This window comes from Lissotriton helveticus, chromosome 5_1, assembly GCF_964261635.1.
Source record: "Lissotriton helveticus chromosome 5_1, aLisHel1.1, whole genome shotgun sequence".
NCBI lineage: Eukaryota > Metazoa > Chordata > Amphibia > Caudata > Salamandridae > Lissotriton > Lissotriton helveticus.
The window spans coordinates 2,060,438,046-2,060,460,482 of NC_136065.1; the positions used below are offsets into that span (position 1 = coordinate 2,060,438,046).

At 45.3% G+C, this 22,437-nt stretch overlaps 1 protein-coding gene across 2 annotated transcripts in view; it reads left to right on the top strand.

Annotated features, from left to right (window-relative positions):
• The window catches only part of LOC144756287 (regulator of G-protein signaling 3-like), a 456,864-nt gene extending 435,325 nt beyond the window's left edge, over window positions 1–21,539 (top strand). Inside the window, exon 7 of one of the 2 annotated variants that reach the window (XM_078645947.1) lies at window positions 17,869–21,539. In XM_078645947.1, coding sequence (XP_078502073.1) covers window positions 17,869–18,054 — 186 coding nt within the window. In that variant the 3' untranslated portion in view covers window positions 18,055–21,539. The remainder of the gene's footprint in view (window positions 1–17,868) is intronic. The other variant, XM_078645948.1, reaches the window with a different exon arrangement.
• The last annotated feature ends 898 nt before the right edge of the window (window positions 21,540–22,437 follow it).

Sequence of the window (22,437 nt, forward strand, 5' to 3'; positions counted from 1 at the left end):
CATATACTAACACATACTTACTCTCTTATACAATCACTGATACAAGTACACATTGATATGCACAGCGTCACACACCTCCCAGCCAGCCACACACACACTCAGTCTTCCATCCATCCAGTCATTCTTCAATATGTAAAACGTATTTAAACTTTACAAAAACACACAGACACTAGATGATGTCATCAGTGATGTCATCAGTGATGTCACTGACCATGTCATGAATGATGTAATATGTGACATCATCAGCAGTGGATTGCGGGTGCGCGATATATAGTTAGTGCAACTAACTATATATGGAATTTCAATGGTTTTGTGTGAGTAAAATAAGGTTTTCTAAATGCTAATTCCTAACTATATATGGTCTATAACCTATGGTTTTTTCAGTGAATATATATAAAGTTAGGATTCTGTTTCTAATGGAAATGCATTTTTTGTGTTTCTAAAAACGTTGGCACCCTTTGACAAATCTCAAACAGAGAAAGTCATCCTTTCTACCCAACGCACATTTTTTGAAACTTCTTTTCATCTTTTAACTGTAACAGAGGCAGACTGCCGTTGTAACTTGGGTATTTTTTTAAACCTTGCATCCCCATCAAGTGGATTTTAAATATTTCCCTGTTAAACTCTGACTTCCTAGCAGGACTAGACAAAGAGGTGTGCATCCTTATGTTTTCTTTGGCACAGTAGACCTCAGTGCAGCCATGTCTGTCTCATCTACAGTTGGCGTTACAGAAGGGGGGTTGAACCCATGCAGTCACGGGGACCTGGGCGCTATGTAGTACATATGTAAGGGGGTCCCCGTAGATGAGGAGGGTGTATTGTAAATTACATACACTGATAGAATTTAAGAAAACCAATAAAGTAAAAATATATATAACAATTATACGATTGGCATTGTGATTTATTAACCAATACTACGTGATTGCAAGTGGCAGTACAAAATCACATGAATTTATAATTGCAAGCCCCAAGGGGGGAGAAAAGGGGAAAAGGGAGGGAAAGTGGTGCTCAAGGAAGTGTTAGAACAAGGAAGTAACACAGTGTCAAGAGGTAACAATTGTATTACGAAATTGAAGACAATTATCACAAACAATTACAATACAAAAGCCCAAATACAAGGCGGAGTTTAGGACATATTCAATAAATAAAATTCAACGGTCACATCTGAACAATAGATGAATCGGGGGTGTGCCGGAAATTCAACAAAAAGAAAACAGTTGACGTTTCGACCCCTATCTGTAGGCCAATTAAAGTCCTTTCCATGTACAGAGCCCGGCTGGGCCGTACCCCATGAATTGCCCCACACACCTCCCTTTCCCTGTGTGACGTCCTGATGAAGACCCCGTGAAAGGACTTTAATTGGCCTACAGATAGGGGTCGAAACGTCGACTGTTTCCTTGTTCTAACACTTCCTTGAGCACCACTTTCCCTCCCTTTTCCCCTTTTCTCCCCCCTTGGGGCTTGCAATTATAAATTCATGTGATTTTGTACTGCCACTTGCAATCACGTAGTATTGGTTAATAAATCACAATGCCAATCGTATAATTGTTATATATATTTTTACTTTATTCATGTACAGTTGGGGCACTTACTTGGAAGTATAACAGAGAAAGAGTGGGAAACAAGATATAAAAAATGTAGTTGGTATCCTTAGCATGAATTGTTGGAGCAGCGCAAGCAAAGCAGCAGAACATAGTACCGACGATGGGTGGCCTCGGTTGAAGCACCGGCAAAATAAAAGAAGGCCTTAGGAGCAAAAAAGACATTATGAGATGCTAGAGGTCAGCCTGTCTCTTTGTCTGTAAGAATGAAATACCAAATTAATAAAAGATCCAACCTTCCTTTTCAAATTTCAATTTAGTTTTTTCTATATTGGATTGTGAACTAAATAGATCATTTCGATATTTGTGTTTGATTCCTGTATACTTGTTTCTGTAATGTTTTGAGGTTCAAATATTGGAAAATGCCTAGGCCGGGGTCCCTGTATTCCAATAATGGCACAGTGTGGGGTCCCCACACTCTAGTAATAATTCTTGTGTGCACCACAGAAGTTAAAAGGTTAGGAACAGCTGTTCTTGATCACTCCATTCATTTTCTAGATCACTTCTTTAGGCAGACCTTCCCCTGGGCAGGCTATAGACTTCTCATTCTGGACAGTTTCAAGCACACCATAGGGCAGAGTGGAGCATGCCACTGGAAGAGAAGGCAATCTGAAGCTCTTCTCTTAATGTTGTTGTTTCTTAGTGTTGTCTTGGTGGAATTTATTTACATGACACATGACACCAGAGAGGTGTACTGGTGTGGGGAGAACATTTTGTTTTTTCCCTCTATTTATTAACTTTTATGGTCTTCTGTACTACCTTCAAACTCCAGAATATTTCAAAGAGCATTTAGGCACGTTGGTTTAATGAGATTTTCAATAGCTTATACTCAAGTTGTGCTACTAGTTACCTAGTTATGCAAGCATACTATTTAATTTCACTTCACCCAGTACTTTTTTACTTTTTTTACTGGATGTTATTTAAAAATTTTCTTCTGACACACGGTGCGCAAACTTTGCTGCATAGGTTCACTTTGTTCCGAGTATGTTTTTTTACTGGGCACTATTTAAAACTTTTTTTACACGATCCACAAATCTTGCTGCGCTTTTAAACAGTCAGTAAATAGATATGATACTGTTCTGCCTTCATCTGAAGGTATGTGGCGCCCCCTCTGGCGGCAAGTGGTTCTGCACTGTCAAGAGATCAGCAGATTGCATCGTTACAAAAGCCTCGGGGGGATTCACTGATATCAGCCACGGAGAGCCTGAGCAATGGCGGGAAAATGTCCTCATCAGTGTACGCCCCCTCCCCCTAGTAGTGTCGCAGTTTCAGAGGAAATGCATTTGAATGTAGCGGACGTTGCATAAAAACATAAACACAGCACTTGTCTCTTCGGGCTTGTCAGTAAACAGGCACTCACGAGTTTGAGAAGGTACCTTGTTCACAGAAAGGGAAGGCAGAAATAAATGCCACTTCTCAATGTGTGGAAAAGCAACGAATCACCACAACCTTCGAGTTACAGCAACAGGACATTCGGGATGGAGGAGAATCAGCTAAATTAAAATGGTGTCAGAATTCATATATTATTCACTCCCTCATCCCCCTCTCCAATCCCCTCAGTGGTGGGAGAGGTGTGGCGCCGCGGCCAGGGCGACTGACGCTGGAATCTGGGGACCACGGTTCGGGCTCCGGCGGCAGGTTAGCCCAGCACCATGTGACTCTGGGCAATAGCTTGCTTAATCTTCCCGACGGCCCCCAGCGCCTAGTGACCCTTTACAAATGTGGATTATTATTCAAGTATCTGCTCCAGAGACCTCTCTGTAACCTACAAGTCACTAAAACCTGGGCCTGGGCGGAATTGTTTATTCCGCTGGTAACTACGGTTGTCTCTTCCCTTATCCTCACTTTCTCACCTCCCCTACCCCCCACTTCTTTTCTCTCTCCTTTCTCTCCTCTCCTAATGTATTGCTGATTGTTTGATGTAATGTGTAATTGTTGATATTTTTCTGTTATATTGTTGAACCACATTGTTGCACTTCCTTGCGTCCCTCCTGTCTTCTCCTCCTGCATCCTCCCTCTATTTATGTCTCTCCTTCTCCCCTCTCTCAATGTATTGAGACTGAACTTTTTTGTCTGATGCCCGATGGAGCTACCTGATTTAGCTATAGGGGAGATGGGCCGTGGATTCCCTCCTTGGTCATCACCTACCCAGTCGGTCTTTAGACTGACTTCTTTTCATCTCTCCGTATTGTCTCTTCCCTTATCCTCCCTTTCTCACACCCCCTACCCCCTCCACTACTTTCTCTCTCCTTTCTCTCCTCTCCTAATTGTATTGCCTATTTTTTGGGGGGATTTATTGTGTAATTGTTGAACTTTTTCTGTTACATTGCTGATCCTCATGTAAAGCGCTCTGATACATCTGGGTCTAGCCAGCTCTATATAAAACTCTTTAAATAAATAAATAAATAAAAAATCGGAGGAATTTGTGTAACACAGAATTACTGATAAATTCTGCCACTCCGCTAGCGGACTTAACCTGTAGTTGTTGTGTTTCTAAAACAGGGCTGGAAGAAGAAGCGGTCCCTCTATGTTTAAACATCACTGCAGATAATAGTTTAAACACTCCCACCCAGTTTAGAGATCACTGAAGTGCACACCCCTTTGGTGCCCTTACACTCTTTGCTGAGTATGTAAGGGCGTCGAGGGGTATGCACCGCAGAGTGCTGTGCTGTGGTTTGTAAAGTTAAGAAACCTCTGCATACCACGCGGCTGTGGTGCTCTTATATACTCTGCAGCAATCACTACAGAGTATGTAAGGGAGCCGACTGCTGTGTGGCTGTGCTATCTCCTTAGCGCAAAATAATTCCTTGCATCCGTTTTTGCACAAAAGGCTGCATTTTGCGCTAAGAAAATGGCGCCAGATGCCCACTCCGCCTGCTGCGGAATTCCAGGGATTTGCGTGGCCTTTTAAAATAATTCCACGGAATTCTGTGGTAACATGCTCCACCAATTCCACCCAACCCTACTAAAACCTTAACTCTGCATGTTCTGTGAGTGGTGAAACCATATGCTAGTCTCTCCTGCTGGATCTGTTCTGCAGGGAATGGAAAATAGCACTTGCTGCCTTTTGTGAGACAGGGAAGCTTGCGCTAGTCTGCAACGCTGGATCTGTTCTGCAGGGAATGGAAGGTTGCTTCTGCAACCCTCTCTGTGAGAGAGAAACTTGTGCTGGTCCGCCCCGCTGGATCTGTTCTGAGGCGAATGGAAGATTGCACTTGTTGCCTTCTATGAGACAGGGAAGCTTGCACTAGTTTGCTCGCTTGATCTGTTCCGCGGGGAATGAAAGATTTCACTTGCTTCCTTCTGTGAGACAGAGAAGCTTGCACTAGTCTGCTTGCTTGATCTGTTCCGCGGGGAATGGAAGATTGCAATTGTTGCACTTGTTGCCTTCTTTGAGACAGGGAAGCTTGCACTAGTCTGCTTGCTTGATCTGTTCCGCGGGGAATGAAAGATTTCACTTGCTTCCTTCTGTGAGAGAGGGAAGCTTGCACTAGTCTGCATAGCTGGATTTGTTCTGCAGGGAATGGAAGATTGGACTTGATGCCTTCGGTGAGACAAAGAAGCTTGCTCTAGTCTGCCCTGCTTGATCTGTTTTGTGGACAATGGAAGGTTGCTCTTACTGCCTTCTGTGAGACAGAGGAGCTTGCGCTAGTCTGCATCGCTGGGTCAGTTCTGCAAGGAATGGATGACTGCACTTGCCTCCTTCTGTAAGAGAGAGACGCTTGCAGTAGTCCGCCTGCTCTATCCCTTCTGCGGGGAATGGAAGGTTGCTTTCGCTGCCTCCAGTGAGAGAGGGAAGCCTTCACTAGTCTTCATCGCTGGATCCGTTCTGCAGGGAATGAAAGCCTGCACTCAGTGCCTTCTGTAAGGGAGGGAAGCTTGCACTAGTCAGCCCTGCTGGATCTGTTGTGCGGGGAATGGAAGATTTCACCTGCTGCCTTCTGTGGAACAGGGAAGGCTGTACTAGTCTGCCCGGCTGGATCAGTTCTGCAGGGAATGGAAGGCTGCACCAGTCTGCCCGGCTGGATCTGTTCTGCAGGGAATGGAAGGCTGCACTAGTCTGCCCGGCTGGATCAGTTCTGCAGGGAATGGAAGGCTGCACTAGTCTGCCCGGCTGGATCAGTTCTGCAGGGAATGGAAGGCTGCACTAGTCTGCCCGGCTGGATCAGTTCTGCAGGGAATGGAAGGCTGCACTAGTCTGCCCTGCTGGATCAGTTCTGCAGGGAATGGAAGGCTGCACTAGTCTGCCCTGCTGGATCTGCTCTGCAGGGAATGGAAGGCTGCACTAGTCTGGCCGGCTGGATCTGTACTGCGGGGAATGGAAGGCTGCACTAGTCTGCCCGGCTGGATCTGTTCTGCAGGAAATGGAAGGCCGCACCAGTCTGCCCAGCTGGATCTGTTCTGCAGGGAATGGAAGGCCGCACCAGTCTGCCCAGCTGGATCTGTTCTGCAGGGAATGGAAGGCTGCACCAGTCTGCCCGGCTGGATCTGTTCTGCAGGGAATGAAATGATGCACCAGTGTGCCGGGCTGGATCCGTTCTGCAGGGAATGGAAGGCCGCACCAGTCTGCCTTGCCGGATCTATACTGCAGGGAATGGAAGGCTGCACCAGTCTGCCTGGCTGGATCTGTTCTGCAGGGAATGGAAGCCTACACCAGTCTGCCCTGCTGGATCTATACTGCCGGGAATGGACGACTGCACCAGCCTACCCGGCTCGATCTGTATTGCAGGGAATGGAAGGCTGCACCAGTCTGCCCGGCTGGATTTGTACTGCACGGTATGGAAGGCTGCACCAGTCTGCCCGGCTGGATCAGTTCTGCAGGTAATGGAAAGCTTCACCAGTCTGCCCGGCTGGATCAGTTCTGCAGGGAATGGAAGGCCGCACCAGTCTGCCCGGCTGGATCAGTTCTGCAGGGAATGGAAGGCTGCACCAGTCTGCCCAGCTGGATCTGTTCTGCAGGGAATGAAAGGCCGCACCAGTCTGCCCGGCTGGATCTGTTCTGCAGGGAATGGAAGGCCGCACCAGTCTGCCCGGCTGGATCTGTTCTGCAGGGAATAGAAGGCCGCACCAGTTTGCAGGGCTGGATCCGTTCTGCAGGGAATGGAAGGCTGCACCAGTCTGCCCGGCTGGATCTGTTCTGCAGGGAATGGAAGGCCGCACCAGTCTGCCCGGCTGGATCAGTTCTGCAGGTAATGGAAAGCTTCACCAGTCTGCCCGGCTGGATCAGTTCTGCAGGGAATGGAAGGCCGCACCAGTCTGCCCGGCTGGATCAGTTCTGCAGGGAATGGAAGGCCGCACCAGTCTGCCCGGCTGGATCTGTTCTGCAGGGAATAGAAGGCCGCACCAGTTTGCAGGGCTGGATCCGTTCTGCAGGGCATGGAAGGCCGCACCAGTCTACAAGGCAGAATCCGTTCATGGAAGGCTGCACCAGTCTGCCTGGCTGGATCCGTACTGCAGGGAATGGAAGGCTGCACCAGTCTACACGGCTGGATCCATACTAAGGGGAATGAAAGGCTGCACCAGTCTGCCCGGCTGGATCCGTACTACGGGGAATGAAAGGCTGCACCAGTCTGCCCGGCTGGATCCGTTCTGCGGGGAATGAAAGGCTGCACCAGTCTGCCCGGCTGGATCCGTTCTGCGGGGAATGGAAGGCCGCACCTGTCTGCCCGGCTGGATCTGTTCTACAGGGAATGGAAGGCTGCACCAGTCTGACCTGCTGGATCTGTTCTACAGGGAATGGAAGGCTGCACCAGTCTGACCTGCTGGATCTGTTCTGCGGGGAATGGAAGGCTGCACCTGTCTGCCCGGCTGGATCAGTTCTACAGGGAATCGAGGGCTGCACCAGTCTGCCTTGTTGGATATGTTCTACAGGGAATGGAGGGATGCACTATTCTGCCCCGCCTGATCCATTCTGCAGAGAATGGATGATTGCACTTGCTGCCTTCTGTCAGGTAGGGAAGCTTGCGCTAGTGTGCTCTGTAGGATCTGTTCTACATGGAAAGCTGCACTGGCTGCCTTCTGTGAAATATGGAAGCTTGCTCCTCTACTGTTAGGCAGTATCTGTTCTATGAGGAAGAAGAGCCGTTGTCTGATTTGTGCATTTTCTGTGATGGGGAAAGACTACACTGCTTCTGCCATATATCCCTACAAGTCCACTGAAGGACTGAAGCTTGACCTGCTTCTGTCAAAGGTGCACTTGTTCTGTAAAGTAGAGGTGCACTACTGTTTCTGCATTGTATGAAAAAACAAAGGGTATATTGACTCCATGAATATAAATCAATGTTGGGTCATTCCATAAGAGGTGTGGATGTTTTTTCCTGAATATTTGTACTCATTTATTCTATGTCTGTTGGTGGGCGTACTATAGCTGTGTAATGCCTCTCACTCCCTCGTTAGTGTGTTAGCCACCTGTGTTGTACCTGCGCTGTATGTGTGAGAGAACCATACAATGTAATGTTCCTCCTACTGCCACCTGTCCTTTATGTATTCTTTGTGTGAGGGAACATTGCACTCCTACTGCCCATGTTGTACGTTTGTTGTGTTGGGACGCTCGGTATAAAACTTTCATCTACACAAAAGACAAATCGATTTGCATTACCAATATCTGTTTTAATGCATGATGTGAATAAAAGTGAACGCTCAAAGACATGTGAGCAGATTTTACTTTTGGTGTTAAATGTGAAATATTCTGTTTTTAAATGAACTAGAGGTCTTTGTAGAATTTTAAAACGCAGAAAATAAGTGGCTTCAATTTATGTTGAACACATTCAGTCAGTGTTAGCACTTAAGACAACAGCAAAAACAGAACTTTGCATGCTGGGTTTTTGAACCCATAATAAAGTATTAATAACAAATCTACAATCCCCAGAAAGCAACATACTGATGGTTGAAAAGCCAGGAATGGTCAATGGGATCACCTGTCACAGTGCCACTTGTCAGACGTGTGAAATGCAAAATAAAATGAACTTTCTGCCTTGTTAGTCGAGCATTCAAAACCTCTTATATATACTTTAGTATATGCTTATTTTTTAGGTTGAGCATTCGAGATCTCTTGTATATACTTTAGTATATACTTATATGTTTAGTACTTTGTTTAGGGCTCGAGAGATCATCCCTAGGACTTGTCTGCTCATGCTTAAGGACTTTTTTTCTGTTCAACGGCCTCTATTTAACGGTCTTAATAGGAAATGACCAGCAGAGGTCAGTAAAATACCATACTTGCTTTCTGCTTGTTCACCTGCCTCTATTTAACTGTCTTGTTAGAAAACAACCAGTAGAGGGCAGTAAAATACCAGAATTACTTTCTGCTGAAGGACTTTCTTTTTTTATTTTTCTGGCAACTGCCTCTATTTAACTTTTCCTCTAGATTCCAGTCCATAGAAATTGTCTTCCACGAGCACCCGTAGACAATAATATTTTTTTTAAATCTTGGATTTTAGGTGATATGACCACCGAAGGCCCTGATTTTATATTAAAAACAGAGCATTGGACTATACCATTTACCGCTAAAAGGCAATCTTTTTCTCCATGTGTTCCCATACCTGGCGTGTCACGCAGTTTGGTGCTTATATCCCTCCATGTTAAAGAACAGTAGATGTTTCAGCACCCAGGCTAATGTGCTGCATAGCTAAATACATATAAGGTCCCAAAGGCAAGACCGATTGCATAACAAAGACTTGTTTCTCGCAGTAATTGAGGGTTTAAGAGGCCAGTGGGTGAGGGAGCACGGAGAAAGCCTTTCAGATGAATGCACTGCATCCAACCCTTAATGGGCAAACATCAGCATTTCTTGGCAGAACACACTGGCATTGTAAAAAGACATTATGTACCCGACAACACCAGCAGTGTCTTAAAATACACAGAGAAAGGAAAAACAAGACGCAAACACTGCTCTTTCTGAGATCCTCCTCGGCTAGACGTAGGTGTGACGTAGGTGAAGCATTGGGGTCGCCACTGTGATGTGTCCTGCCTTGAAAGGTGCAGCATGTGCAGTGGGTGCTTCCCTTCGAGGTCCAGTCTGGACATCTGTACCGTCCAGATCTACAGATTAGCATTTCTTGCCCTCTTATATTGAGTTCCCTAAAGTGGAATGATGACTGAGGTCCCCTACAAAGTCACAGAACTCCGAGCTGAATTGCTATGTCCTATTTATTTACTGTATGGGACATTTTATGTTTGGCCCCACCATTTGCTCAACGTTTACTTAAATTCTTAATTTTTGCTCTTTAAGTTGAAAAACTCTGTATGGTTGTATTGGACCAACATTAACAAATCAATATGCAAATAGTATTTTTTTGCAAAACAATATTTGTATAATATAATTATTAGCAGGCCTTCCCTGCCATTCTTTTGCTCCACAGGACAAAATTATTAACTTTGCTGCACTCACTCTCTTTTCGATCTTCCTTTGGACACGCCCACTGCCACGTAAGCCAGAAAGTCAACTGTCTCAATGCTAAGCCATTATAGACTAATGGAGTAACCCGATCACTGTCCACGGACCTGGGTATCATATAGTATAGAAAATAAATGGTCCTAGACTCTTTTGTCACGCAAAAGTCAAAGACGTTTATAATTTAAGTATACTTTTATGGTTTATGGTTTTTAATAAGAACTGAATAAAGTAATTTTGACTGACTGGCATGCCTGAGATCAGCACATGGTAATTAATACATGTAAGACTTTCAGAATATGCACCTTGAAGAAGAGAAGGCACCCACTGTTTTAAGGAAAATTATCTGTTTTATTCACAGGAACATATAAGAAGGTAAAAACATTACCAAGTGTATAGTAATCAAGAAGTTTCTCCAAAAGGAAGGAGTGTGAAGGAGAAGTGCTCGTATGTGCAATAGATTGAAGTGAAAAGGTCACAGAGTGAAGATAGTTAATTTTTGTCATTATTATAGATAATGTTCAATAATGTTGGTTGAGCGGGATAGTAGTGATATGGATATGGTACAGGATCCTTTGGGGATAAATGTTGACGTTTCGACCCGACTAATCACATAGAGGGTATTTTAATCCTCCGCTTGGGGGTCTTCCTCTGGACAGGAGAAAGTGTGGAAGGCAACCTACTGCAGGCGCCTGTGGTTGAATGGCCCTGATCACAGCTCCCGGGGATGGGTAGTCGGCATCACAATTGCAGTGTAGTGTAGTTAGGCTGTGAGGTTTTAAGGTTAAACCTATAATAACTGATAAAACCCCACTGAAAGAGAAATAGTCCTCACCAGTGAAAACATATAAACGCTGAAAAAACACCTGCAAAACCACAAACTAAATGGCATTCAAAGAAAGGAAAAAGAGAGTGAAAGAGTCATTTATTTTCTTCCAGAAGGGGCCAATACAATGTAAGTTTGTTATACAAGCTAGCAGTGAGAAAGACTGGGCTAACATTATTCTGCTAGAGTTTTGTTGTTTCAGGATGCCACTAAAATGTTGTTTCTACTTCCTTTTGCTTTTTTCAGTTTTGAGGTCTTTGGTCTAAAGATGCAGGATTTAGAAGCATATTTTAGGTCTTGTTTAATTATTTTATAAACTGTAGAGTATCAGGAAATATCAAAATCATATTTGATATTTTGGCTGTGTTTGATTCTTTCATTGATAGGTAAAATAGCTGGTTTCATAAGAATCTTTAGTAATATGTGTCACTACATTTACCCACAGAGAATGGGTAAAAACCCTTAATACATCAGCCCCCAGTTTCTAGTGGGTCAGTATTGATCGTAGGTGAATTGCCAACGCCTCAGGCTTTAAACATTCAGTGCAAGGTATAGTGACAAGTATATGTAAGAAGAGCACTATCATCAAGGATCTGGGATAGTGGTAAAAACATGACACCAGTCTTTTGGAAAACATGGAACGCAGTGTCACTTGGAATGCTCTGCTAAAAAGGTTCTTTCCAAGTTCAACAAAGATTGGAGTGATATTGTTTGTATTTGCTGTGATTCAGCTACGTATATGAAAAAGTTGTGTGGTGACCTGTCAGAATTGATCCCTGAGCTGAAGTAATTACCTGTAAGAGATCCTTGCCACTTGTTAGATGGTATGCTGAAAGCATCTTTACAATCTTCAGAGTTAATGAGGGATGCTATTGACTTTTTAGTCCATTTTGGTGCACTTTTTTCTTATGCACAGGAACTAAAACGCAAATATTTATCATGTTGTGCTTTGTGTGGCATCAAAGAAAGAGTCATCATACTTTGTCCCTTAGCTGATGCTACTCAGTCCAAGGGGCTATAAATGCTATGTTATCCATGTGGCAACCAATTACAAAATTTTTGCTGAGTGATGATGCCAATGGCAAGAAATGTGAGGATCTTTGGTCGCATATTGATAGTGATGTGAAAAAAGTACCCTCTTTTTTACAAGAAAACATACCTGCTGTTGTGGACATAATAAAAAAAACTAGAGTCTGAAAACACCTGCATCTGCCAAGTGTTCAGCATAATTGGAGTAGAAGTGAAACATCTCCTTGAGAGTAGGCTGGGCGACACCTTTATTGACTTTGGCACTGCATCATGTTCCATGTTAGCCATGTTGAAGAGCGTTTATTTTAGAATTTATGAGAAATGCTTGCAATGATGCATAGAAATGTCCCTTCACCACCAATGGTGTTTGAAGTCAATGAAACCTCACTGGGTACTCTGTACCCGTTCTAGTTCCCTTACATAAAGGGGAATTTCCACTGTAGTTTCAAAAGTGCTGCTTCAGTTTTGACCGCTTCAATAACTCTGAGGGCATAAGTATTAATTACCATGTGCTGATCCCGGGCATGCAACAAATTATACTTTAATTATAAATGTCTTTGACTTGATGCGTGACAAAAGAGTCTAGGACCATTTGTTGTCTCAAGAGCAGAGACTCTACAAGATACCAATACTGGTGTTTAAATTCATTAATGACGTTGCCCCAGTTACCTCTCTGACACACTCTTCTCTACACTGCAACTTAAGTTCAGTAAACTGAAACCTCCTGTCCATCCGTGCGTGCAAGCGGTTTAAATTAGGACAGTTACCACTGCGAGCAAGGGGTTTACATGAGGACAGTTACCACTGCGAGCAAGTGGTTTACATGAGGACAGTTACCACTGCGAGCAAGTGGTTTACATGAGGACAGTTAGCACTGCTTGCAAGCAGTTTAAATGAGGACAGTTACCACTGCGATCAAGGGGCTTACATGAGAACAGTTACCACTGCGAGCAAGAGGTTTAAATGAGGAGAGTTACCACTGCGAGCAAGGGGCGCACATGAAGACAGTTACCACTGCTTGCAAGCGGTTTAAATGAGGACAGTTACCACTGCTTGCAAGCCGTTTAAATGAGCAAGGGGTTTACGTCAGGACAGTTACCGCTGCGAACAAGGGGTTTACATGAGGACAGTTACAGCTGCGAGCAAGCGGTTTACATGAGGACAGTTACCGCTGCGAGCAAACGGTTTACACGAGGACAGTTACAGCTGCGAGCAAGGGATTTACACGAGGACAGTTACCGTTGCGAGCAAGCGGTTTACACGAGGACAGTTACTGCTGCGAGCAAGCAGTTTACACGAAGACAGTTACAGCTACGAGCAAGCAGTTTACACAAGGACAGTTACCGCTGCGAGCAAGGGGTTTACACGGGGACAGTTACAACTGCGAGCAATCGGTTTACATGAGGACAGTTACCGCTGTGAGCAAGGGGGTTACACGAGGACAGTTACCGCTGTGAGCAAGGGGGTTACACGAGGACAGTTACCACTATTTGCAAGCGGTTTAGAGGAGGACATTTTCCACTGCAAGCAAGGAGTTTACACGAGGACAGTTACCACTGCGAGCAAGCAGTTTACACAAGGACAGTTACCACTGAGAGCATGGGGTTTACATGAGGACAAGTTACCACTACGAGCAAACGGTTCACATGTGGACAGTTACTAGATTTCATTTACAAATTATTATGAGAACGTTTCAAAGGTTATGCACTACAAGATAGAAGTGCAGATGGAGGTATGATGGAAACTGTAGAATTAAGAATAATGAGAACCCAGATTCAATGGAGGCAAGCGTCATCAAGTAGAGGCTGCAGCGGTCTCAGTAAAGCAGCATTGATCCCTAACGAGAAAGCATACCTCCAATATGGCGCTGGTGAGGAGAATGGGAAGTAAGAGCATTCTAGCGGATGGGAACCGCTCTAACAACATGACATCTAAATACACTGTAGCATGCAGGGTTTATATAATAAACTCTAACAGTTCAAAAAAATACTCTGCCATAAATTCCTCCTCTCTCTTAGTGATTGTTTATTTTCAGGAGAAAGTATCCCGGAAGCATTCAAATGGTAGTCCGAGTTTTGACTGTTTAAACACCTGTTGTGATTCTGCCACTTGGCCTCCCGGCTCTGGCATCAGGCACTGTGATGTCACAACTCAGCTGTAAAAACATATTACAGCAGAGTAGTTAAGACATTTTCTCGTTACAGATAACTAGTGATATCACAACCAGACTGTAATAAGACAATCAGAGAAGGGTTTTTATACATATATCTGTATTTTACTGGTTTCATGCACCTCTGTAATAAACAGATCTCTACACTAGTTGAAATTAGAATCCATAGAAAGATGCATTTGTTCCTACCACATCCACATATATGCTCAATAAATCATATTAGTCGTAGCAACAAGACCTGACTTCATAACTTAACTTAAAGTTAATACTTTATGAGAAACATGGCAATTCTTTAAAGGTTTGTCAGTGTAATGTGCAGTGATGCTGCAACAATGTTCAACATGCAGGTGCTGCAATCAGGGCTGGACTGGGAACCCAATCCAGCCCTAGAAATAGATCTGGACCGGCCCCGGAGAAAGGGTGGGGGTCACGAGGTGGGTGGGGGATTTGGGGTTATGTATGCTAATGAGAAGCACTGCTGCCTGTTTTGTGGCAGGGGGCGAATATTGCAGCACTGCTGCAAAACCGGCCCCCACCCTTCCAGCCCACCGGGAAAATGCCTGGTGTCGTTATGGCCAGTCCGGCCCTGGCTGCAATCAAGAGGTCGTTAAGAGTGAGAAAAATCCAAGAGTCACGCAACGACCAAGTGTAGCAAAATGAGCCACGCCCATTCAGCAGGCAAGCGGTAAGGCTGTGCTGCGTAGCCGGTGGTGCATTTTGGAGCACGCTGTCGCAAATATATTACTAAAGCATGATGCGGCAGCGCACTGTCATTTACAGACAGCACATCTTTCATCGAAGTGGCCACTGATGTACAATTTTACTAATAAAACTATGAAGCGCAAAAACAATATTGCATGGGAATCGGGTTTCAGCAAATATTTATCATATGCTCACCACCAAGTTAAGTGTCTTCATTTGTTTTTATACCTATTAAAATGTACTTCAGCATGGTTATTTTTGAGGGTGCTGCTGCACTACCTCCTCCCCCATGCCTCTACTTACAGCACCTATGGTAAAATGGCTCTTTACAAATACCTATTTTATTATTTAGGAAAATGTTTTCTGCCTCTGACAGCCAGATTCATCAACAGAAAATCGGCTCGCAAAGGGCCAGACCTTTGCGAGCGCAATTTTTGCATTTGGGATTCATCACCCCAAATGCAAAAATCGCAAATTTTGAAATCGCTAATTTGCGAAGAATTGCATTTAAGGAATCTCTATTTGAGATTCCTTAAATGCAATTCATGAACCATTTTAGAATTGCGAATTCGCAATTTTTGGCCGCTATTTACCGCGAAGTCTGACTTCGTGGTAAATAGCGAAAACTTAGAAAAATGCACTTTAGTGCATTTTTCTAAGTTGCATGTTACACACACACATGTCCTTTGGACATGTGTGTGCGCAACACCAGTGTAAATCACCATTTCAGGGGTGCTACAGGGTGTCCTTTGGACACCCTGGCACCCTTGAAATCGCTTCCTTATTTGCGATTCGCTATTTGCTAATCGCAAATAAGGAATGACTCCCCATTCATTCCTATGGGTCTTTGGCCCATAGGAATGAATGGGGAGTAATTCCTTATTTGCGATTAGCAAATAGCGAATCGCAAATAAGGAAGCAGTAGAAATCGCTATTAATTTTGCGATTTCTACATGCATCCCGTTTTGCGAGTCTTTAATAGCGATTCCTTAATAATCGCTATTAAGGACTCGCAAAAGAGGAGCATGATGAATCTGGGGGTTAGTTCATAAACTGATATTCGTAACCGTGCAGATTGTATGTGCGTAAATACTTCACATACAATGTAGGAGCTAGATTTTTGTTCTAGACATTCAGTGGCAGCCAGTTGACCTGACTCAAGTCATGTCGGACCAGCGTGGCACTGACAATGAAGGGCATGTCCCTTCACACAGAGCCACAGGGCACGCAGTGGCACGGGACTCTCCAGTGCAGAGTTAAACCAAGTGGGTCCAGAAAGGGAAAGGAATTTGAGGAGGAAGGTTTCAGGGGAGATAGATTCTCTATCACCATTCTGTAAAAAGCTGCCTTACATCACATAGCGTTTGGTATTGTTTCGGAAGCGTAAAAAAGATTACTTGATGAACCATAATAGTTCCACAGAAGGCATCTTTGTAGACAGTTGAGTTCTACAGGTTAGATGTAGTTTGAAAATTCCCACCCCACTTTACAGTTGCATTACATACCTGCAAGTATCCATCAACTAAATCCCAAACTTCACTGAGGCAATCAAATCAAATCAAATTAGGTGTTTGTTAAGCGTGACTACTCACCCGTAAGGGTCTCAAGGTGCTGGGGGAGTTCGGGGTAATTTGCAGGTTCCAGTCCATCAAGAAGGGGGTCTGTTGAAGAGTCAGGTTTTGAGTAAGGGTGGGCGTAGTTCGCGAAGTAGCGCTACGCGAAGCTACGCGAAGCTACGCGAAGTGCACTTCGCACTACGCGAACTTCACGTAGCACTACGCGAGCTGGGTAGTAGCATGTTCGCACTGTGCAAGATGCATTTTCAATGATTGCACAGTGCGGACAAGCATCCGGCACTGTGCAAGCATTGAAAACGGCATCTTGCACAGTGCGAGCTGTAGTTATCTGCTGCTCGAGTAGATTATTACTCGAGCGGCAGCTTTCTCAACGCGAACAGGTAGTTTCTCATTGAGAGTGGTCGCGAGCATGCGCAACCACTCACGATGAGAAACCTGACCTCCTCGCGTTGAGAATCTCGCCGGGATGTCATTTTGCTTGCTCGCGGTCGCGAACATGACGTTCAGGACCGCGAACAAGCACAAAATGACCGCTACGCTGCACTCCGCATGTTCGCACTGTGCTACGTGCAAACTCCGCGAGCGTAGCGTAGTGCTTTGCCCAGGGTTAGTTTTGAGGTTCCTTGCGAAGATGGGGAGCGATGTTATCTGTCTGAGGTGGAGCGGAAGGTCGTTCCAGGCACTGGCCACGCGGAAGGAGAAGGAGCGACCTCCCGATCTGGTCTTTCTGGTGCAGGGGACCACGGCATAGGAGAGCTGGGCTGATCGTAGAGTCCTTTGGGGTGCGTGGAATTTGAGTTGGCTGTTCAGGTATGCTGGTCCGGTGTCGTGGAGGGCCTTGTGAGCGTGGATTAGCATCTTGAAGGTGACTCTAGCTTCGATGGGGAGCCAGTGGAGTGTGTGCATGTGCTGGGAGATGTGGCAGTGACTTGGCAGGTTGAGAACCAGTCTTGCGGCAGTGTTTTGGATGTTCTGTAGCTTGCGGGTGAGGTTTTTGTTTATTCTGGCATAGAGTGTGTTGCCGTAGTCGAGCTTGCTGGTGACAAGGGCGTGAGTGGCGGTCTTTCTGTGTTCGAGGGGGATCTATTTGAAGGTCTTACGTAGAAGGTGGGGGGTGTGGAAGCAGGAGGACGAAAAGGAGTTGATCTGGCGGTCCATTTTGAGCGCTGAGTCCAGGATGATTCCCAGGTTGCGTGCGTGGTTCGTGGGGGTGGGCGGGCTTTCGAGGGCAGGGGGCCACCAGTTGTTGTTCCAGGAGCCTGGGTTTGAGCCCATGACGAGTACTTCCGTTTTGTTTGTGTTTAGTTGTAGGCAGCTGTTTTTTATTCATTTGGCGACTGTTTCCATGCCTTCTCGAAAGTTGTTTCTGGCGGTGTTGGGTTCGTTGGATAGGGAGAGGATGAGGCGATAGACATAGAAATTGGTTTGATATGTTACCTCTCAAGATGGCTGCCTAAGGACATGTCCCATCCAGTATGACTCTAACAATTCTGCCTTGTTTCCATGTCTTTAACTAATCAGTGATGTAATTTCCTTTTCTTGTCTCTTTTTGTCTCATTCTTCTCTCTCAGGTCAACCTGGACTCCAATACCCGTGAGGTTACAAACCATAACATCTTGCTGCCCACACGCAACTGCTTCGACCTGGCCCAGAAGCGTATCTATGGACTCATGGAGAAGGACTCCTATCCCCGGTTTCTCCGATCAGAGCTTTACCAGGAGCTTGCACACCCAAAGCAAGCCAATGGAACAATATAGCACCATTGATAGACATTCTCCAATACCTACCGCATGCAACTCCAAAGGCAGAGGCCTCCCATACACTCCCAAGTCCACAGGCCTGGACAGTGGTGACTTGGCGTATCTGGTGGAACGCAAAGGCCACCCGTACGAAACCAGGCACAGAAACGGGAGGCAATGTCACAGTTCCGTAGTTCCCGGAGGTACGAAACCTGATGAAGGATATCGCTTTGAAAGCAACATCTTGCATCTGAAAGAGATCCCAATGGCTATTCATTACTCTCGTCTCATTCACATCCTGTCAATCACTGAACAAAAGGGTCAAGAACAGGGCAAGAGCAGAGGACTCTAGATGCCTTTTGACCCTGTCACTTTAAAGACATTTTTTATGCAAGTTGACTCCTATATTAGTCGGCCCTTCAACGTTTGTTCTGCTGAAGTTGAAATTGTGACTCTTAGCGGTTAGCACTGTGTCATCACATATAGACTGTGCTGTGTTGCCTCAATGGTAGATGCCTTTAGCAAGGTGACTTTGCCCCTACATACTGCACTGTCCAAGAAGAGATGGGGCATTGTTCATGGCCATCATCAACGAGGCATCTCGGTAGCTTCCTGAGCATTGAATCAACCAGGGAGGTTGCGTGAAGGTCTTGCCCTACAGTCTCTCACTGTCAAGCTGTCTTTAACCTTGCTGAGTTGTTGGTAGGACTAAGTTCCTTCACTGGCTGCTTCCTACATAGCTGTCTCTTCCAAAGTGGGGTTCATCTTGAAGTGGAGCATTTTGGGCAGGTCTCCCTTTTTCTGCGGTACACTGACAGTCATCTTGTGCTCTGTGTCGTTCACGTCTGTTGTCTGTCCTATTTCATGTACATGGATCTGAAAGTGAGAGACAAAGATGGCGGGTGCCTCCCAGCACTTGTTCCAATACAAAGTACGCCCATGAAGCGGCGGCTGAGACTCAAGCGACTGAGGCTTCTTTACTGGGTGCAGAAGACCACAGATGTTACACTCTGAAGCCAAAACGCTCAAAGTGAAGGCGTGGAGGCCACCAGATTAGGGGGCTCGGAAGGAGTTGCGTTCTGTGGGGATAGGTGGTGAGGTCCCCCAAAATACTGTTGTTTTGGTTCAAAGATTTGGATAGAGGTCGCTACCTACGCTCTTTCCAAATAAAATGTCTATGTTCCTGTTAAAATTGTGAAGCGATTTGGTAGCATCAACAAAGCTATTTTGTACAGGTGGTCTCTGGGTGTGGTTTGGGAAAATGGCATTATGTATTTCCTGTATCCAATACAATTTGCAGAGGTCTGGAGTCCCCTGCCTCATTGGTGTCAAATGAACACCTCCATATCTTTGTCCAATGTGTCTTGAATATGCCCTGCTCTAGTGAGAGCTAAACGCCCAGCTTCTGTACATCTCAGTGAATATACACTGAATGTTAGTGTTCACTGAGCATCCTGTCTGTAATACAGTATTTGTACAGCTAAGGAACTCTACATAGTTCAGTCATTTGTTAGGCTCATACATATTACTTCTTTCATTGAGAGAGCACTTACCAGACACGGTGAATGTCCACCTTAAGATCTTGCCAGTTTGTATTCCTGCATCCTGCAAAAGCCCCTTCCTTGGGCCTTTCTTCCCCTGCAAGGGAGCCAACTCTCCTACAAGCTGCATTGATTCCCCAAATGTAGTCATTATCACAATACATAATTGTTAAATTTCAAGGTGCTTTAGTTCCATCCTCATAGCTCACCATTCCAGGCATGACAACCTCTACAGTAATGTCAACACAACTCCTGGATGAGGCTCTGTACCCTGGTGGAACTGGGAGATGGATGAAGGTGGGTGTGTGATTAATGAAGAAGGTAAACATGGCACGTACTGAGCGCGATTACCAAAGGCCAACTCCCACTGGCACGGGATAACAACCCCTTTGGCATCAGTTTAAAGTTGACTGATGCCTATCAAGCGCTCCCTAGCATTGGTGGAACTTGCATGCCCTTTTAGATTGGCTCCCTTGTGTTGACAGGGCCTTTGCATTGTTGTGAAAAATTGGTCTCCTAGAACTTACCCCAAGAAAATCATACAGAGCCTGGAATCCAGTTGGAAATGGATCTCCTTAAACCATATCTTCTTTCTTTTAGAAGGATTGGAATCCAAGGGCTCTCAAATACAGCCCAGAGTTCTCACTAACTCATTCCCTTTCTCTTGTACACAAGTCTGAACCCAAGGACTCAGCCCTGGGGAGAAAACCCTTTCTCTCACACAGGTGTGGAATCCACCTACTCTAAACCCTTGCCATGAGTATTGCTTTTAGCCTTACACCAACTTACATCTCTCCTAGAAGAACTGAAACCCATGGTCTGCTGACTCCAACCCACTCTAGTCCAGACTTCAGCATTTACAGAAGGCTTAGAATCCATGGAATCCCCACATAAGATCATATCTCTGAACACAATGAGCAGTCATCACAGCATTATCTATTCCTGAGCACTCCTGTCTGGTCCACACCTTTGTTTCACAGACATGTCGTAACTCTTACCCAGAGTTCTCACCACCTGCCCATACTTCCTGTAGAAACTACAGACTCCTGTCTCTAGGACTGAACTTTTGTCACTAGTCTGCATCTTGCAACCCACAGAGAAAGACTGGAACCTTGGATTCTAAAGCACTGAGCTCTCATCGGTTGCTCACACCTTGTCTGATACCGATGGATCAGGAACCCATGGAGTCCTGGCTCTGTCCTTGTGTTCTGATCCCTGGCCCACACCTGATCTCCTACTAACATGTCTCCTGGACCCATGGACTCTTGACTTTAGCCCTGAGTGTTCACCATTTCCGCCCATCTCATTCCTTACAGACAGTTCTAGAACTCATGAATTCCTGACTGCACGCCTGAGCTCTCACCACTGGCCCACCGATATGTTCCTACAGACCAGCCTAGGAAAGATTCTTCCGATAAACTGGGAGGTGACCTCATTCCATGCAGTATAACCAGTGTGTGCCTAGCTCCGCCCAAACGCTCTCACCAGTAGCAGTACACCTCATTATCACAACCAAGCGTGGAATGCCTGATGACTGATTGGGTGCTAGAACTCTTAGCACTAGCCCACAGTGGCACCCTCTCAACCAGGACTGTAGCCCATGTTCTGAAACTTCACATCTGACTGCACACAGGGCTCTTTGTCCCCTGTCTCCACCACCACCTTCTGTGTTCCCAAAAGCAGGTATGTAAGGATTGTGAACTATTGCTTTTGCAGGTGAGAAATAGGAAATGTTGATTGTGCAACTGTGAAGGGCGTGGGGCAGTGTGAAGACGTCTACTGAAAAGAATGTCTTGGCTTGCTTTCAGAAATGGCAATGCATGCTGGGACCTGTGATCATTCTGCATAGATTTTCCTTGGACAGGAAGAGTGTTTTTTGTTTGATACCAAATATTCCATACTGAGGAGTACTCTGTTTAGAGAATAAGCACTGTTACAAAAATAAAGATTTACTGCACTGAACTGAGTGTTTCCTGGTTGTTTTCATTTAGCCAGTCTAAGTTCAGTATTAGAATACCACACAGTAACCGCCTTTATCTGCAGAATGACCTCACGACAACCCCACCAAATCCCCACAAAAATTATTCTGTGCAAAATCCAACATTGCTACAAATGTTGGAGGGATTCACATGATGGCGAAGCCTAAATTGATATAATTGGTAGTCTGAACAACACTGGCTGATATCTGGCATGATTCCTGCATTAGTGTATGCCTTGAGTACCTCTCGCACTGTATTAGCGTATGCCTGATGTGGGTCCTGCATGGTATTAGCATGTGCCTGGAGTGGTTCCTGCATGGTATTAGCTTATGCCTGGAGTGGTTCCTGCATGGTATTAGCGTTTGCCTGGTGTGGTTCCTGCATGGTATTAGCGTTTGCCTAGAGTGGTTCCTGCATGGTATTAGCGTATGCCTGAAGTGGTTCCTGCATGGTTTTAGTATATGCCTGAAGTGGTTCCTACATGGTATTAGTGTATGTCTAAAGTGGTTCCTGCATGGTATTAGCATATGCCTGGAGTGGTTTCTGCATGGTATTAGCATAAGCCTGGAGTGGTTCCTGCATGGTATTAGTGTATCCCTGGGGTGGTTCCAGCACAGTATTGGCGTATGCCTGGAGTGGTTCCTGCATGGTATTAGCATATGCCTTGAGTGGTTCCTGCATGGTGTTGGTGTATATCTGAAGTGGTTCCTGCATGCAATTAGCATATGCCTAGAGTGGGGTCTGCACAATATGCTGGACAGTAATAACATATGCCTGGAATGGCTGCTTCAGAATATTAAAGCATGCCTTGAGTGGCTCCTGCAGAATATTCCTGTATTTCTGTAGTGGTTCCTGCACAATATTAGCGTATGCCAGAAGAG